Here is a 14183-nt window from a genome sequence, read left to right as displayed (position 1 = left end):
TATTATTATTATTATTATTATTATTATTATTATTATTATTATTCTAAATAGGATTATTGCTTTGTGAACATGTATCTGGGCTGGAAGCCTGTCATGCTCATTAATAAATACTAAATTTTCGTGTTTGCTCATATTAGTAAATTATATCTCAATGATCTCTTTTGTATCATACCGGTATGCATTTATTTGAACTGATCTCCTCAGATTCAGGCATCTAAATTTTCAAAGTTAAGTTGTCTTAAACCATATCAAAAGCTATCGTTAAGCCTATGTAAATACCGCACCTAAACATACACCCTGCCCATCTTGCGTATCTAGTCTTTATTATCTACTGGTAACAGCATTTAACAAGGTAATCTTCATAACCATCTGAACCGTACTATTTGTTTTATTATCTTCTCTATATTTTGGCCAAGTCTGGTGTAAGATGCATGGAAAATACATTCCTATATACTCCATTAAAATTTATGTTTATGATTGTTGTTTGACAATTTTCTGTTATACTCGGAACTGCTTCTTGAAAATAGATAGCCTACTGAAGATTTCTGGAACTTTTTCTGGATCACTATATCCGTTCCCACACTGTCTAAATTGATCTGATATTGCTGACCTTTTTTGAACATTTGTGTTGGTGTTTTTCACGTAAAATCCCATGACGTCATGAGATACTTACGTAAACATTACGATATGTTCTGTAATGTTGTAATTCTTTCGGAAAACCGTGCTTTTGAGATGTGCTATTCTCGTTCCAGCGTGTAAAATAGATTGCATTTTATTTCGTCTGTTGAGTTTCTCTGTTGCCCTTTACAACGTTATTTTGTGTATGGTTTGGACGGATGGGACGTATTGCTACATCTGTTGTAATTACCCCTTGTTTTGCAAGTGAATCCCATGACGTCATGGGATGCCTTCCTTATGTAAACATCACGATAAGTTGTGCAATATTGTAATCCTTGCGAAACAAGTTGTGGGATGTGTTGTTCTGGTTTCTGCGTATAAAAAGGATGTAGCTTGTTATTCGTTTGAAGAGTTATTTGCGACTCTTACAACGTTATTTGGTGCATAGTTTGCACAGAAGTACATATTTCTATCTTTCGCCTGAAGGAGGAAGTAAAATTACATTAAACTTTAATACTGAAGTGGTGAATTGTCGGAGAATTATATTATAGTGATTATCAGTCATAGTTTTACGATCAAGGTAGCACTGTTTGTAAAGCTTCTTTGGAGTTTGACGGCGGTGGGAGACATGTTGCTGTTAACATGTTTTCTGTCAATGTTTACTAGGATGACTACAGTGGAAGTTTAGTGTTTATGTTCGGCGGTGATATTTGACTTGTTTTTTTTACAGTATTTTAATAATCTGTAAGTTTTTTCTCGCCGTTCGATAGATAGTGTATTAACACCTTGATTTGGTTCAGTTTATTACGTTATTCTGTGTTGAGAGGCATGTATTTGAAACGGTTACTAACCTTGTTTCTTTGTTTATGGACGTCATTTTTGAAATTTCTGGCGTTAAATTAGTCATTTTTTTCCATTTGTTATTTTTAAAATGTTCCCTTTGTTGGATATTCTAATTTTAAGTGAATTATATCGAGTTTCAAGCACTCAATTTTTGTAGTTATTTTTGTTCAGTTTCATGCTGGAATGAAAAGTCATGTCGTTGAAATTGGAAGTAGGAGATTTACTCTGTTCTGGTTCATCTGGCAGTTGCTAATTTGCTCCGAGTGTGCATTTGTCGCCATATATCTTGTTCTTTCGTTGACGTGTTTGATTATGCTATATTACATCGTTTGGAAATGGTGGTGGAAGGACAAGAGTCCATACAAGTAGACATGTTTGTATGTTGAGTACTGAGCCCGGTGATTGGTTTGAACCTTAACAGCTCTACCTTCAGCTGTAATAGATAGCGTAGGTATCACCGAAGAGGCGTACGAAGGAAAGGCGTAGTGGTGTATTTTCCCGTTGTTTTACTCGCTTTACCAAGCCAACTGAAATGCACGCACAGCCGACCCTATGAGCAACATTTTCACACCATTTATAAGGGACTGGCTGCATGTGGAATGGCAATACTACCATCAGTCATACTCCAGACACTTTCATTTTGTAAAATGTAAGACTAAGATAGCTCAATGAAAGTTAACACATTTCTTCTAGCGTTTACTAGATGCCATGACTGTTAACATTACATTTCGCCAGCAAAGGCATGAATGTTTCTTGGTTAAGAAAACAATGGAAATTCAGTGAGCATATTTCTCTTCTTTAAACAACAGTGAATACAATAAATTAATATAATGTTTTGCGGATTGCTGTAAATTACGTGTGGCGCTGGTTTGCCTGTTTTTGATGTGTCTGCTGGACGGAATCATGATAGACCAATAATTTATTTAATTTTTATGTTTACTGCATTCAATCTTCGTCACCAACAGTAGTTTTAGTGACAACAGTCAGTCAGTCAGTCAGAATGCTGTTGCACTAGCAAAGCCTAACCTAACCTTGTGACAGTCTGGTTTTCGGTGGATGACAATGGTCTTGTCACTAGTGAATACTGTTCAGGTGATGCTTGAAGCCTGTGGGCTGATTCGCATCTATAACCTGGTTGCTAACGCTCACAGCCCAATGATCTGGTCACTAGCCAGACCTAACCAGTCCAGACGAATGATCTTGTCACTAGATGGACCTAATCAATCCAGCCCAGCGTTCTTGTCACTTGCCAGAACTAATCAATCCAGCCCAATGGTCTCGTCACTAGCTGGATGCATCTCATATTCAGTCAGTTCTTGTCAGTAGCCATGGTTTTAAGATAATTTGTTGTAATTAGTAATTGTAACGATCTTCTGAAGTTCTGTGAGCTGTTCTGTAAGTCTCTTTTTTACGAACCAGTCATTCAAGTTTTACCCAATCTAGTGGCCCCTTTATTTGCTAGGCTTGCACTATATTATACTGGTACTTGTAATGCGTTGTGTTAAACAACCAAATAAGCATACTGACGCATGGCCCACGGCTGCAGAGCCTGTACTGGCAGATCCTGGACTTTTACTTTTTTATTTGAGTGGAGTATTTTTTTGGTTGTTCTTCTGTTGACACTTTGCAGGTGAAAAAGCATGTAAAAATGGGGGTATGATGCGCATTCGTATCCCTAAAATATCACTCTAAAATTTGTCACAAATGGAACATAATAATTGCTTTTACACATATCAAGTGAAAAATCTGCGGCAAATTAAGAAATACCGTCGTTATTTGAGAAATATGAAAACATACTTAAGGCTTGTAGACAGGATTGGTTTATATCGTACTCCGCTGCTGGTGCCGTCTTTTGTTACTTTCTTCAGGTCCAGGGCTAGCACCGTGGAATGGGAGTGCTATGTCTGTGGATTCTCATTATCTTTGTCCATTCGCTGCTGGTGCCGTCTTTTGTTACTTTCTTCATGTCCAGGGCTAGCACCGTGGAATGGGAGTGCTATGTCTGTGGATTCTCATTATCTTTGTCCATATGACTAGAGCGGCCAGTTCAAACAGCAAAATGGAGGTTAACAGAAAAATAGTATGATCCCTGGACCAATAAATATTTTTATTTTTGTTCGAACGAAAGTAGCTCAATCCCTGGACCAATAAATCACTAGTCCATAGAATTCTTCTTATGTACATTGGCCATACCATTTTGTCGCCTATTAAATATTGAATATTGCGATACAATTCAGGAAATGATGTCATTGACAACTGAAGCAATGAAAGCAAAGAACTTCAGTGAACACAGACATCACACACGAAATTGTTGAAAGTGTAAGACAAAAGACATACGTGTGTCACTGTGATCGTAACACCAAATGTACTTGTAAAGTACGTATACATAATATTCTCCAAAAATAAAATATTTCTTAATTTGCTGCAGATTTTTCACTTGATATGTGTAAAAGCAATTATGTTCCATTTGTGACAAATTTTATAGTGATATTTCAGGGATACAGATGCGCACTATACCCTAAAAATGGTATAGGCTTACCTGAAGTAATGTACAGGAGAGATACTTCCTTAATGCTTGCCAGGGACCCAACATTTTCCTTAGAGCCGAGGACTATTTTGCATGAGTGATGCTCATAATTGTTCCAGGAACACCATATCTGTTCGTATTGACATTTGCTCTACTTAGCATTCTTGACTGGCTTGTACATTAGTGTTTCCTTGGATGAAATATTCACCATTATTTTATAGTGTTATATCGATGTTTCTGACCAAATCAGAACAACAGTCCATAATTATTATGCATGTCCAATTAGAGACCATGGTGGTTTTTTTTTTTCTTCCTGCTCCTAATTTGCAACTGATGTTTACTGCTCCTTATACAGAAGAATAAAAATGGAGACAGTATAAATGTAGGATTTGCGAACATTTTCTCTGTTGCTACTATTTGGCTTTGGTCAGCTGTTGTGAAAGTTCTCTTTTGTCTTCGATAGAACTTCCAGAATGTGTGCCCACAAGGGTGGCACCTTCATTGAAAGTAAGAAATGGCAGCTTCAAATTGTCATGGTGTGTACCCATAACCTTACTTTTGTCACTTCGTGTCACATTTTAGCATGGCTCCGGGGGATGCTAGAGATCTGTTGGCTGCTTTGCGGCCTTAACCTGGGGGGTTAAGCCCTGGGACCCTCTGTGCTTGCCCCTGGCCAGTGGTCTTGTCACTAGCTCGGTCTTGTAAATACAGTCTTGCCATTAACTGGACCTAAGTTCCTAAATTGACAGTCTTGTGCAGCGTGCTGTGACATCGTCCAAGCTGCACCATGTTGTAGTTTATCTTTCACAGAGTGTCTGTAGGAGTTTTATAGTTTTTCCCTTATATCATTGATGGTTGGTGGTTGGGTTATTATAGTTATGTGGTATGTACAGTTCATTGCTGTGTTCTGGAGTAACTTAGTCTAGTCATTTACTGAAGTAGCCTCTTCATTTTTTTTAAAAATCAGTACTGGCGTTCCTGACTTTTCAATCTTCTTAACAGAGTGAGCCGAGAGAAGAAAGTGTGTATGATATAATTTATTGGTTTGTCGTTTGCTCTTATGATGAGCAGTATCTCTAGATTTTCCATGTTCCAAGAGATCACCTAGGCCTGTGTAGTACTTTGTGGCAATTGAGTTCCCTTCTTTTTGTAAGTTTCAGATCTTCTAAGTAATAAGAGGCCTGGAGGGGTCCCACATTTGATTCTCGGTCGGGGATCTTAAACTTCATTGATTAATTCCTCTGGCTCGGGGACTGTATGTGTGCATTGTGTGCGTGTATGTCATCTTCAACATTACATATCCTAAGTAGGGTTTCTTCCCCGCAGATGTGCAGGTAACCCAAGCGTGTCAGCTTGCAAGATCTGTTCAAGGTATTTCCGGAGGCCAATAAGCCTTTATTATTATTATATTTTTTTAGTTTTATAATTTGTTTTACGTCGCACTGACAGAGGTTTTGTGGGACAGGAAAGGGCTAGGAGTGGGAAGAAATTGACTATGGCCGGGATTAAGGTACAGCCCCAGCATTTGCCTGGTGTGATTATTATTTTTATTATTATTATTATTATTATTATTATTATTGTCCGTTTCACCCTCTTTGGAGTACGATAGATCAGTGGTTAGTGAGTCGTGTTTTCTTGTCCTCCCAGTACTTATTCGTTCTTTCAGATCTTGCCTTCCTCCCTTCTTCAGATATTCTGTATAGTCATTTGGGCTTCACCCTGTCCTGAAACCTCTTCATTTTATGTTTGGTTATTTTCTTCGCAGATCCATCTAGAAGCATCTCTTCTGTAATTTGGAATTCTCGAAGGCCCTTCTCAGTTTCCTTTAACCAGTTCGGCTTGGTTTAATTATTACGGAAATAGTCGAAGATTCTTTTAGTTATCCTTTTCGGGCCCATTATTATTATTATTATTATTATTATTATTATTATAAGTGTAATCTTTTATCTGTCATAATAAACTATCTTTTGCTCTAAAATTCTTTTTGCTGATTTGTTCTATAGTATCAGTCATAGCAGTAATCTGTGCTGCACTTCTATGGTTGTTACAGGTTTTTAGATTTCACATAACTTTTAATTGGTTTATTCAGTGCCTGAAAATTGTATTCTGTGTTGATGTTCAATATGTAGTGACGATGACTGTGCATTGTATTATTCTGTCTGGTCAAATAATATTAGAAATTAGCTTATATAATCTAATTCCCACTGATGACTGTTTTTATAAATAGAATTTTGAAGTTGTGAGTTGAATTGGTAACCATTTTTGAAATACTCTTGGTCTAGCTTTGTTTTGATTGATCAACTTGAAGGAAAATTTTATTTTGTAGGTTTTAAGGGTGTTGTATATGAGGTCTTGCAATATTAACACTTACCAACAGGTGTGCTTACATTATACAATAATTTGGTTAACAACTACAGTTGAATTGTTCTCTTCTCTGGTGATGAATCATGTAACAGTTTGTCTGTCTGCCCACTTGATTAGTTAATTGGCTGCTGATAACGTTAATGCTGAAAGCATGTTCATTTATTATTAAAATGGATGATATATGGTAAAGGTGCACGTTATTGTGTGTATAGGAATGCAGAGGGCAGGGCAGTGCTGGAAATAAGGCTGACAGGCTGTGGCTAGCTATTATAGAGAAGCTATTGAAGTTCGAGGAATAATGGAATGTACTCTAATTGGTTCAAATTATTCATTATGCATTTTTGTCCAAAAAATTTATTGGGTAGCTTTCATTTCTGGGACATTCTTTGACTTTTCATATTTCAGTATAACCTTTTAATAGTCTGAAAAGGTTTCATGTTGTACCATTTAATTTTTACTGATTTTTTTGAAACATGACTTTTGTGTTATGTTTTTTTTGTTGTAGGTTGTTGTTGAAGAGGATTGAATTAGACTTATTTGTGGAACCATGAATAGTCCATTTGGTCAATCTACATTTGGGAAAACCACTACTAGTGGTTTCACTGCACCAGCATTTGGATCTACTGGTACCTCTCTCTTTGGCAGTAACACCTCAACAGCTGGAGGTGGACTCTTTGGAGGTGGTATAGGCACTCCAGTGTTTGGACAGGCACAGACTACTCAGCCTTCTGCCTTTGGTAAGACTGCCCAAATTTTGTAACTACTTCGACATGCGCTGGTAACAGAGCATTTTGGATCATTTAGATCAGTGATTCTCAACCTTTGGGAGACCTTGGCCTGGTAAAATGTTTTGATAAGATAAGGGCCCGATCTCAACAAATTGACTCGTGAATACCCTAGGTTCCCACTTCAAGTTCATACATTTAACTAACATTAAGCCCAAATTTTTAAAAGTTCATACATTTAACTAACATATGTATTAATAATAAATATGGTGTAATCAGGACGAATAGAAATGCATAGTGTGACGACTTCTGCAGGTTATGTTCCTCGACTACGTGGCGCTGGTGTAGATAGGTGATCAGCTGTCTCCGAACATGTGATTCTAAATGAGATCTGATGTGACATATTTGGGAATTTGTTTAAATAAATTATTTAAAACCGTGTGTTGATTATTGTGATGTTTCAGGAATGTGTATTCTGTTTACTGACTGATGACTGTGTTTATGTGCGATCTGTGTTTCGTTCAAATTAAGATATAGTGTTCCTTGTTTTGAAAGTAATAAGTGAAAAATATGTAGGAAATATTTTGCATTTAGTAAGGATTTAATGACATTACTTATGAAATTGGTTCGTCAGTATCTTAACGAATATCTCAAACCTGTATGTGTCTATAGAGCTAAGTGATCATTCATTAATTGACTCCAAAATCAAACTCGGTTGCAATTATCAATTATAACCTTAAAAACCCATGTTCAACTGTTAGTGTACATGCTACGTAAGATAAACATATTATAAATCTGCAGGCACCCACATGATTGTTATGTACCAGTAAGGCATACACATTTAATTCCTATATAACTACTTACAAATATATTAACATGCTTAGTTTAATGAATGTTGCCAGCACTTCACCCCATCAGTCAAATAACTGGACATCTTTGACGTTTTCCGGGTATGTTTTGCGGTTGTATGAGCTTGTATTTCTTTCCTTACTTCTTTTGTTTGGAAATAAAATTGGCATTGTATTGTAATGGAAAATTAATTTTGGTACAGAGTCCTGATCAATGTTCGGTACAGCACCCGAGTCCATGAGAAACAGTAATTGAAGGTAAACTATCCAAGCATTCCTGAAATATTTCTCCCCATAATGCTTCTTGTACGCAAACATTTCTCACAACTTCCTCTACATGAGAAAACATAAATAAGTAATTTGATGGGTAAATGGGATAGTTCGGTGAGTTACTATATTGTGGTAGACTTGTTAGGACTGTAAATGGACTGTCTTTTGCCTCCTCTGTATTATATAAAATGGTGTATGGCTTTTAGTGCCGGGAGTGTCCAAGGATGCCAGATACAGGTATTTTGATTTGACGCCTGTAGGCGATGTGCTCGTCGTGATGATGAAATTATGATGAAGACGGCGCATACATCCAGCCCCCGTACCAGCGAAATTAACCAGTTATGGTTAATTCCATGCCGAGAATTGAACCTGGGACCCCTGTGACCAAAGGCCAGCACGCTAACCATTTAGCCATGGAGCCGGACTACTCTGTATTGTTTTGCAGAGAACCAATACATGCTGTAAAACTGTCACTTTGCTTGCATCACAGAAGTGATGAATAACATTCATTTTTGAAATGGTGAAAGGAACTATTTGTTCAGGTTTCCAATTTGATAATAGTGGCTGATCAAATGTAAGTTTGCTTTGTTTTTTTCCTGAGCTGTACTTACGATTTTGGCATTCTCTTGGACAACAGCTTTTGCCATGGCTCTAATCTGACTGAAAAATGATGTTAAGGGTACTATCACTTAAAGGCAGAACTTGACGTGGAATAGCCTTTGACCACTTTGAGAATAGAGTGAGATCTCTTGGCTGTGAAAAAAAAATGCAGTTTTTCATTCGAATGTTTATCGTAACCTGACTTGCAACCCAGGACATAGCAAGTTTTAGGCAAATTCACATGCGTTAGTAAATTGATCCATATGCCAAAGTATACGTCCTACTTCTCAAATGATAAATCCTTTTCACTTTTCAGTTCACGAAAAGTTAACACCAGATATTTTGCACGTATAAAACTGGAGAACGTAAAAAAACTACCGAAAAAAGACCACAAACTGTTTACACACTTCCACATTAAGCCCATAAAAAGTGCGTACTTGGACTTTTATTGACGGCAGTGCTGCAGGTGGCGGAAAACTTGTACACCGTGTCTGTTAACATGTGATTCAGAGGGAGTCGTCACACTATTCATTTCTAGTTGTCCTGGTGTAATCTTGCTCGTGCTGTTAGTTTTCACCTTTTCTTTGCTTTTCCTGGACATCGCTCTGTGGACGTGGAGTGGATGCATAACTAGTTGTTGTGTTACAAACACCTTTAATATGACATTTTTTAATACCCTTTTCTTTAATCATATTAACATTTAAGTCTGCATGCATATTATTTTTAAAAAATCTCACCACTTGGGTTTGAAACAAGCACTTGCATATTGCAGTGCGAACTTGAAAAAAGACTGTATTCACTGTGATCTTCAGGTATCGAGGACTAGATACAAGCTGCCTTAATCTTCATTGTAAAGAAAAATTGTTTATACTTCCTAGTTAATTGGTCCCCCACATCTGCAGCACCAATGTTTTCTTAGGTAAGTTTTAAGAACAGTGGATTCACCGTCCATTGTTACAATGAACTTGTAGGCAATCTTTATGACCGTAAGTTTTCTATGTCTGAAAATTCCTTAATCATTCAAAAATGAGTGGCTTGATCACCGGCTTTTGCTATACAACTGCTGGTGCATTAGAGTTTAGTGACAACCTGGGTCTGAGCTTTTCAGAATAGTTGCAAAAACTATTCTCCTTAGAATATTTCCAATATAAAATATTTATGAATGAGAAATGTTTAGAAAAGTAAAAGTACAAATACCAAGAGGATATTTCATGGCCCAGTATAATTGATGCCAGGGCCTGGTGGTGTAGAAACACTGATCTAGAGAACTTCTCATCATTTAACACTTACTTTTCTGGTATTGGGCAACATTCAGTATATTGCACTTTTCTCTGCAGTTTTTATTTGATCTGTGCATGTGAGGCAGTGATTCTTAAAAACAATCCAGTTCAACTCATCACAGCACAATCTGCACCACTTCCGCGCATATGATGCTTGTTTGTTGCTTGGGACGTACTTACCTGGTAGTACGGCTACTAACTGAGGAAATATGTGCACAGGTTGCGAGGTGAAATTTTTTTTCCATTGGCTTCTTTACAGGATATTTTCTGAGCAAAGATATTGTTTAGGTTTGTTTATAATGCCAATCGAATCGATCGATCAGTGATCGGCATTTAGGGCCATTGCCCAGGTGGCAGATTCCCTGTCAACTGTTCACCTAATCCTTTCTTAAATGATTTCAGAGAACTTGGAAATTTATCGAATATTTCCTGTTGTAAATTATTCCAATCCCTAATTCCTCTTCCTATAAATGAATATTTGCCCCAATTTGTCCTCTCGAATACCAACTTTATCTTCATCGTATGATCTGTCTTGCCTTTAAAAGCTCCACTCAGACATATTTGTCTGTCACGCCACTCTATCTCACTACTAACACCTTGGAACATCTCGCTTAGTCGAGTAGCTTGTCTCGTTACTCCCAATTACTCCACTATTCTTTTGTCAGAAATAACCACGAATAAATCGTGCTGCTTTTTTTTGGATCATTTCTGGTTCTCAAATCTAGTAATATTGGTGTGGGGCCACTTTACGCTGGAACCATACCTGTTTGTATCTATGTTGAATTCTGGGAGTGAAGCCATTTTGTAAAAATATTAATCAGTTGTGGTGGCTGTTGACGCCAGTGGTATGGAAAATTGTCACATGTTTTAGGACAGGTTGTTATGAAAGTAAATGGGGGTGCATTTCATTAAGTCTACCAACAATCCCAGTTTTTGTAATTTATTTGAATTTTTTTCCTTCGTATCTTTGAAACAGATATATTGTGCTTGACTATTTTGCATCATAATTAATGTGGTCATTTTGCACCAATGCCTAGAAAGGTTGGCTGTTTTGATCTGCAACATTTACAAGAAGCACAACCATCCTACACAACATCTGATTGCAGAATATCTGAGATCTTTTAACCTTGTTGAAAATGTATCATTTTACCCTTTCTTTCTGTTTTACAAAGTACTCCTTTTGTCATTGTTCAGTTATCATTTACCTACATTTCTTTTCTACAAAGAAATGTAGTGGTGCCACATAATGGGGAAGTATCAAATGAGGCTTCTCTAGTATCTCTGACCGAGCTCGATAGCTGCAGTCGCTTAAGTGCGGCCAGTATCCAGTATTCGGGAGATAGTAGGTTCGAATCCCACTGTCGGCAGCCCTGAAAATGGTTTTCCGTGGTTTCCCATTTTCACACCAGGCAAATGCTGGGGCTGTACCTTAATTAAGGCCACGGACGCTTCCTTCACACTCCTAGCCCTTCCCTGTCCCATCGTCGCCATAAGACCTATCTGTGTCGGTGCGACGTAAAGCAACTGGCAAAAAACTAGTATCTCTGTCTTGAGCCAACCCAGGCAGATATTTCTCTTTATGAAGCCCCTTGCAGCCATTATACAGTATTTCTGGTAAAACTTGGAGGGGGATGCCACTGAGGCATTATGTTGCCTGTGCACTTCGGTAGCGCTTTACTGTCCATCTCTGACCAACGTTGAAAGTCAAATATACTCTCTCCTGAATAAAGTATTACTCGTTACGGATTGATTGATTGATTGATTGGTATGTATACTTGAGCTGACCAGTGGTGATAAGGTACACTAGAAGTCCGCTATAATGAGTACAGCATATAACAAGAACCCCATTATAACGGCAGTTTTTATCTGTCCCTTCAGAATTATTACCGTATTATCCCTCGGTTACAGTGAGAGCCCTATCATTGATGCATCCGTTATTACAAGTGATTAAGCGTGCATGATTTTTTTCCGTTAGACATTTATGCACCTAGCGACTATATTGCATGTGATTGATCATCTTCGGTATAATTTCCTCGCTATGTCCACTAGTGAGCTCTCTCGTCGACATTCAAAGGCGATGTCTGAGTCGATTAGTAATACCTGTCGACTGCAGTTCTGTAAATTGGAAATGAAAAATAAATGCATAAATAATGTGTCCAATAGCAGTTGTTAACTCTTAAATATAAAAGCTGAAGTAAACCATCGCTTGATTTTAATGCTAAATATTGCAATTAAGTAAGAATGGGGTACACCTCAAGATATGACAGAGTGCATAATTGATTTCAGAGGTTAGTTTTATATTTTCTCGCATCTGGTTAAATTTCGGAAAGGCTATTATAATGCAAGTTTATAGCGAGTAGGTTATTTCTCCACTGGCGCTTCAAATGTTTTCATGGTACATATAGCACGGTTAAGTTATGTTAGGTGACGCTGTTTAATAAGAAAACTGAAAAGTTTCTCAAAAAATGCGATCACCATCTTCGGTACAGTATAGTTTTGCTATGTGCAGTTGTGAGCTCTCTCGTCGACATTCGAAGGCAATGTCGGAGTCGATTAGTAATACTCGTCAACTGCTGTTCCGGAAAAGAATTAGAAACGAAAGAGAACATGTTTTCGTAATAAATACGTAAATAACGTGGTTGTTATCTCGTTAGGAATAAAGACAAAGTAAACGATCGCTTAATTTTAATACTCTGCACTGGAATTAAGTAAGAATGCGATACATCTCAAGATATGGCAGAGTGTATCACTGATTTCTGAGGTTAGGTTATGTTTTCTTGCGTCTGCTTAAATTTCGGAAAGGCTATTATGTAAATTTATAGCGAGAAGGTTATCATTTCTCTACTGGCGCTTGAAATATGTTATCATGGTACATATTGATCTCTACCAGGCTTCGGATGGTAAACCCAAGCATAATAATGCATCAGCGTAACCTGATAAACAACCACGGATGAGATTAAATTGAAGAGCGGCCCGAACTGCTAACACGGGCCTCGAACCCCCCTCCTCCTACTTTCTGTGCTAGACTCGGCAACTCAAGCACTTGGGGGAAGGGGGGTTGCGTTCGAAAGAAAAACGAAAGAAGAAAAATACTTAAGATGGAGTCTTATCTAATGTGAAAGTAGGATTTCTGGGCTCAACTATCTACTGGATACTGCTTAGCAGTGCTAGAAATGACAAGAAGATTAACATCATCTACCTTTCCATCGTTAATTTACTGCTTCGGTCGATCACACCGTGTAATTTTAGATGATGTCCCCTACATAATACCTTCTATTCTTAGCACATAATTAACCGCTCCCTACATTGCATAATTAATACACGAGAAAAATATTTATATAACAAGAAAACACACAACACTGAGCAAGACTCTCCGGACGATTCTTTATTCTCTCGCCGAGAGAATAGCCTGGCACCAAGACAGACAACGTTGAACATCAGTTCTGTTTGAACTTATAGAAATACTCACTAAACACTGACCATAATCATATGTACACTTTATGCATAAAGAAAGAAAGCTTAAAGGCAAGCTTGTGCAGGCCGGCACATTCTGACGTGGGCTCGTACCAGGCTCCATCTAACTGAGAGATACATGTCTAAAAATCCCTCGATATCTGTAGCCTCAACTACAGGATATTGGAGAGGAAATATAATTATTTATTAGCTACCATCTAAATCATCATGATATCATTTAACACAAGTGTTCTTAACCCAAACCATTGAAAAATAAGACACAGTGTGAGATCCAGGGTCCATAGCTTTTAACTTCAATAACATGATATGCCGCTCTGCACATAGGGAAGAGAAAATGAAAAGGAAGGTTATTCTTCTATTGTATGCAACTCGGTCAGTAGGATGATCCTTCCCGTTCAGAGGTTGCAAGAGGTCCATGACCCTTCAGAATGACAGCGGGCAGCTCTACTCCAAGGATAGACTTATCGCCCAATTCATTTGTTTATTCTATGTATTTCATATTACCACAGAATTCCCAAGAAATATTATTCATTTATTCTCTTTCTGTCATCCTTCATGTCGATTATCTTGGGGAAATATAACATTCATATCCCTCATTTCACATTTCATCGTAAACTATTTTGGGCGTTCGGCC

The 14183-nt window shown here is 37.7% G+C and overlaps 1 protein-coding gene across 1 annotated transcript in view; it reads left to right on the top strand.

Annotated features, from left to right (window-relative positions):
- Window positions 1–1237: 1237 nt before the first annotated feature.
- Nup98-96 (nuclear pore complex protein Nup98-96) overlaps window positions 1238–14183 on the top strand; it is a 474154-nt gene continuing 461208 nt past the window's right edge. The window contains exons 1-2 of the mRNA XM_067143470.2: window positions 1238–1362; window positions 6858–7089. Of these exons, the coding sequence (XP_066999571.1) occupies window positions 6900–7089 (190 nt within the window). The 5' untranslated portion in view covers window positions 1238–1362; window positions 6858–6899. The remainder of the gene's footprint in view (window positions 1363–6857; window positions 7090–14183) is intronic.

The sequence above is a fragment of the Anabrus simplex genome, chromosome 3 (genome assembly GCF_040414725.1).
Source record: "Anabrus simplex isolate iqAnaSimp1 chromosome 3, ASM4041472v1, whole genome shotgun sequence".
Taxonomy (NCBI): domain Eukaryota; kingdom Metazoa; phylum Arthropoda; class Insecta; order Orthoptera; family Tettigoniidae; genus Anabrus; species Anabrus simplex.
This window is presented reverse-complemented; position numbering and strand designations above follow the sequence as displayed.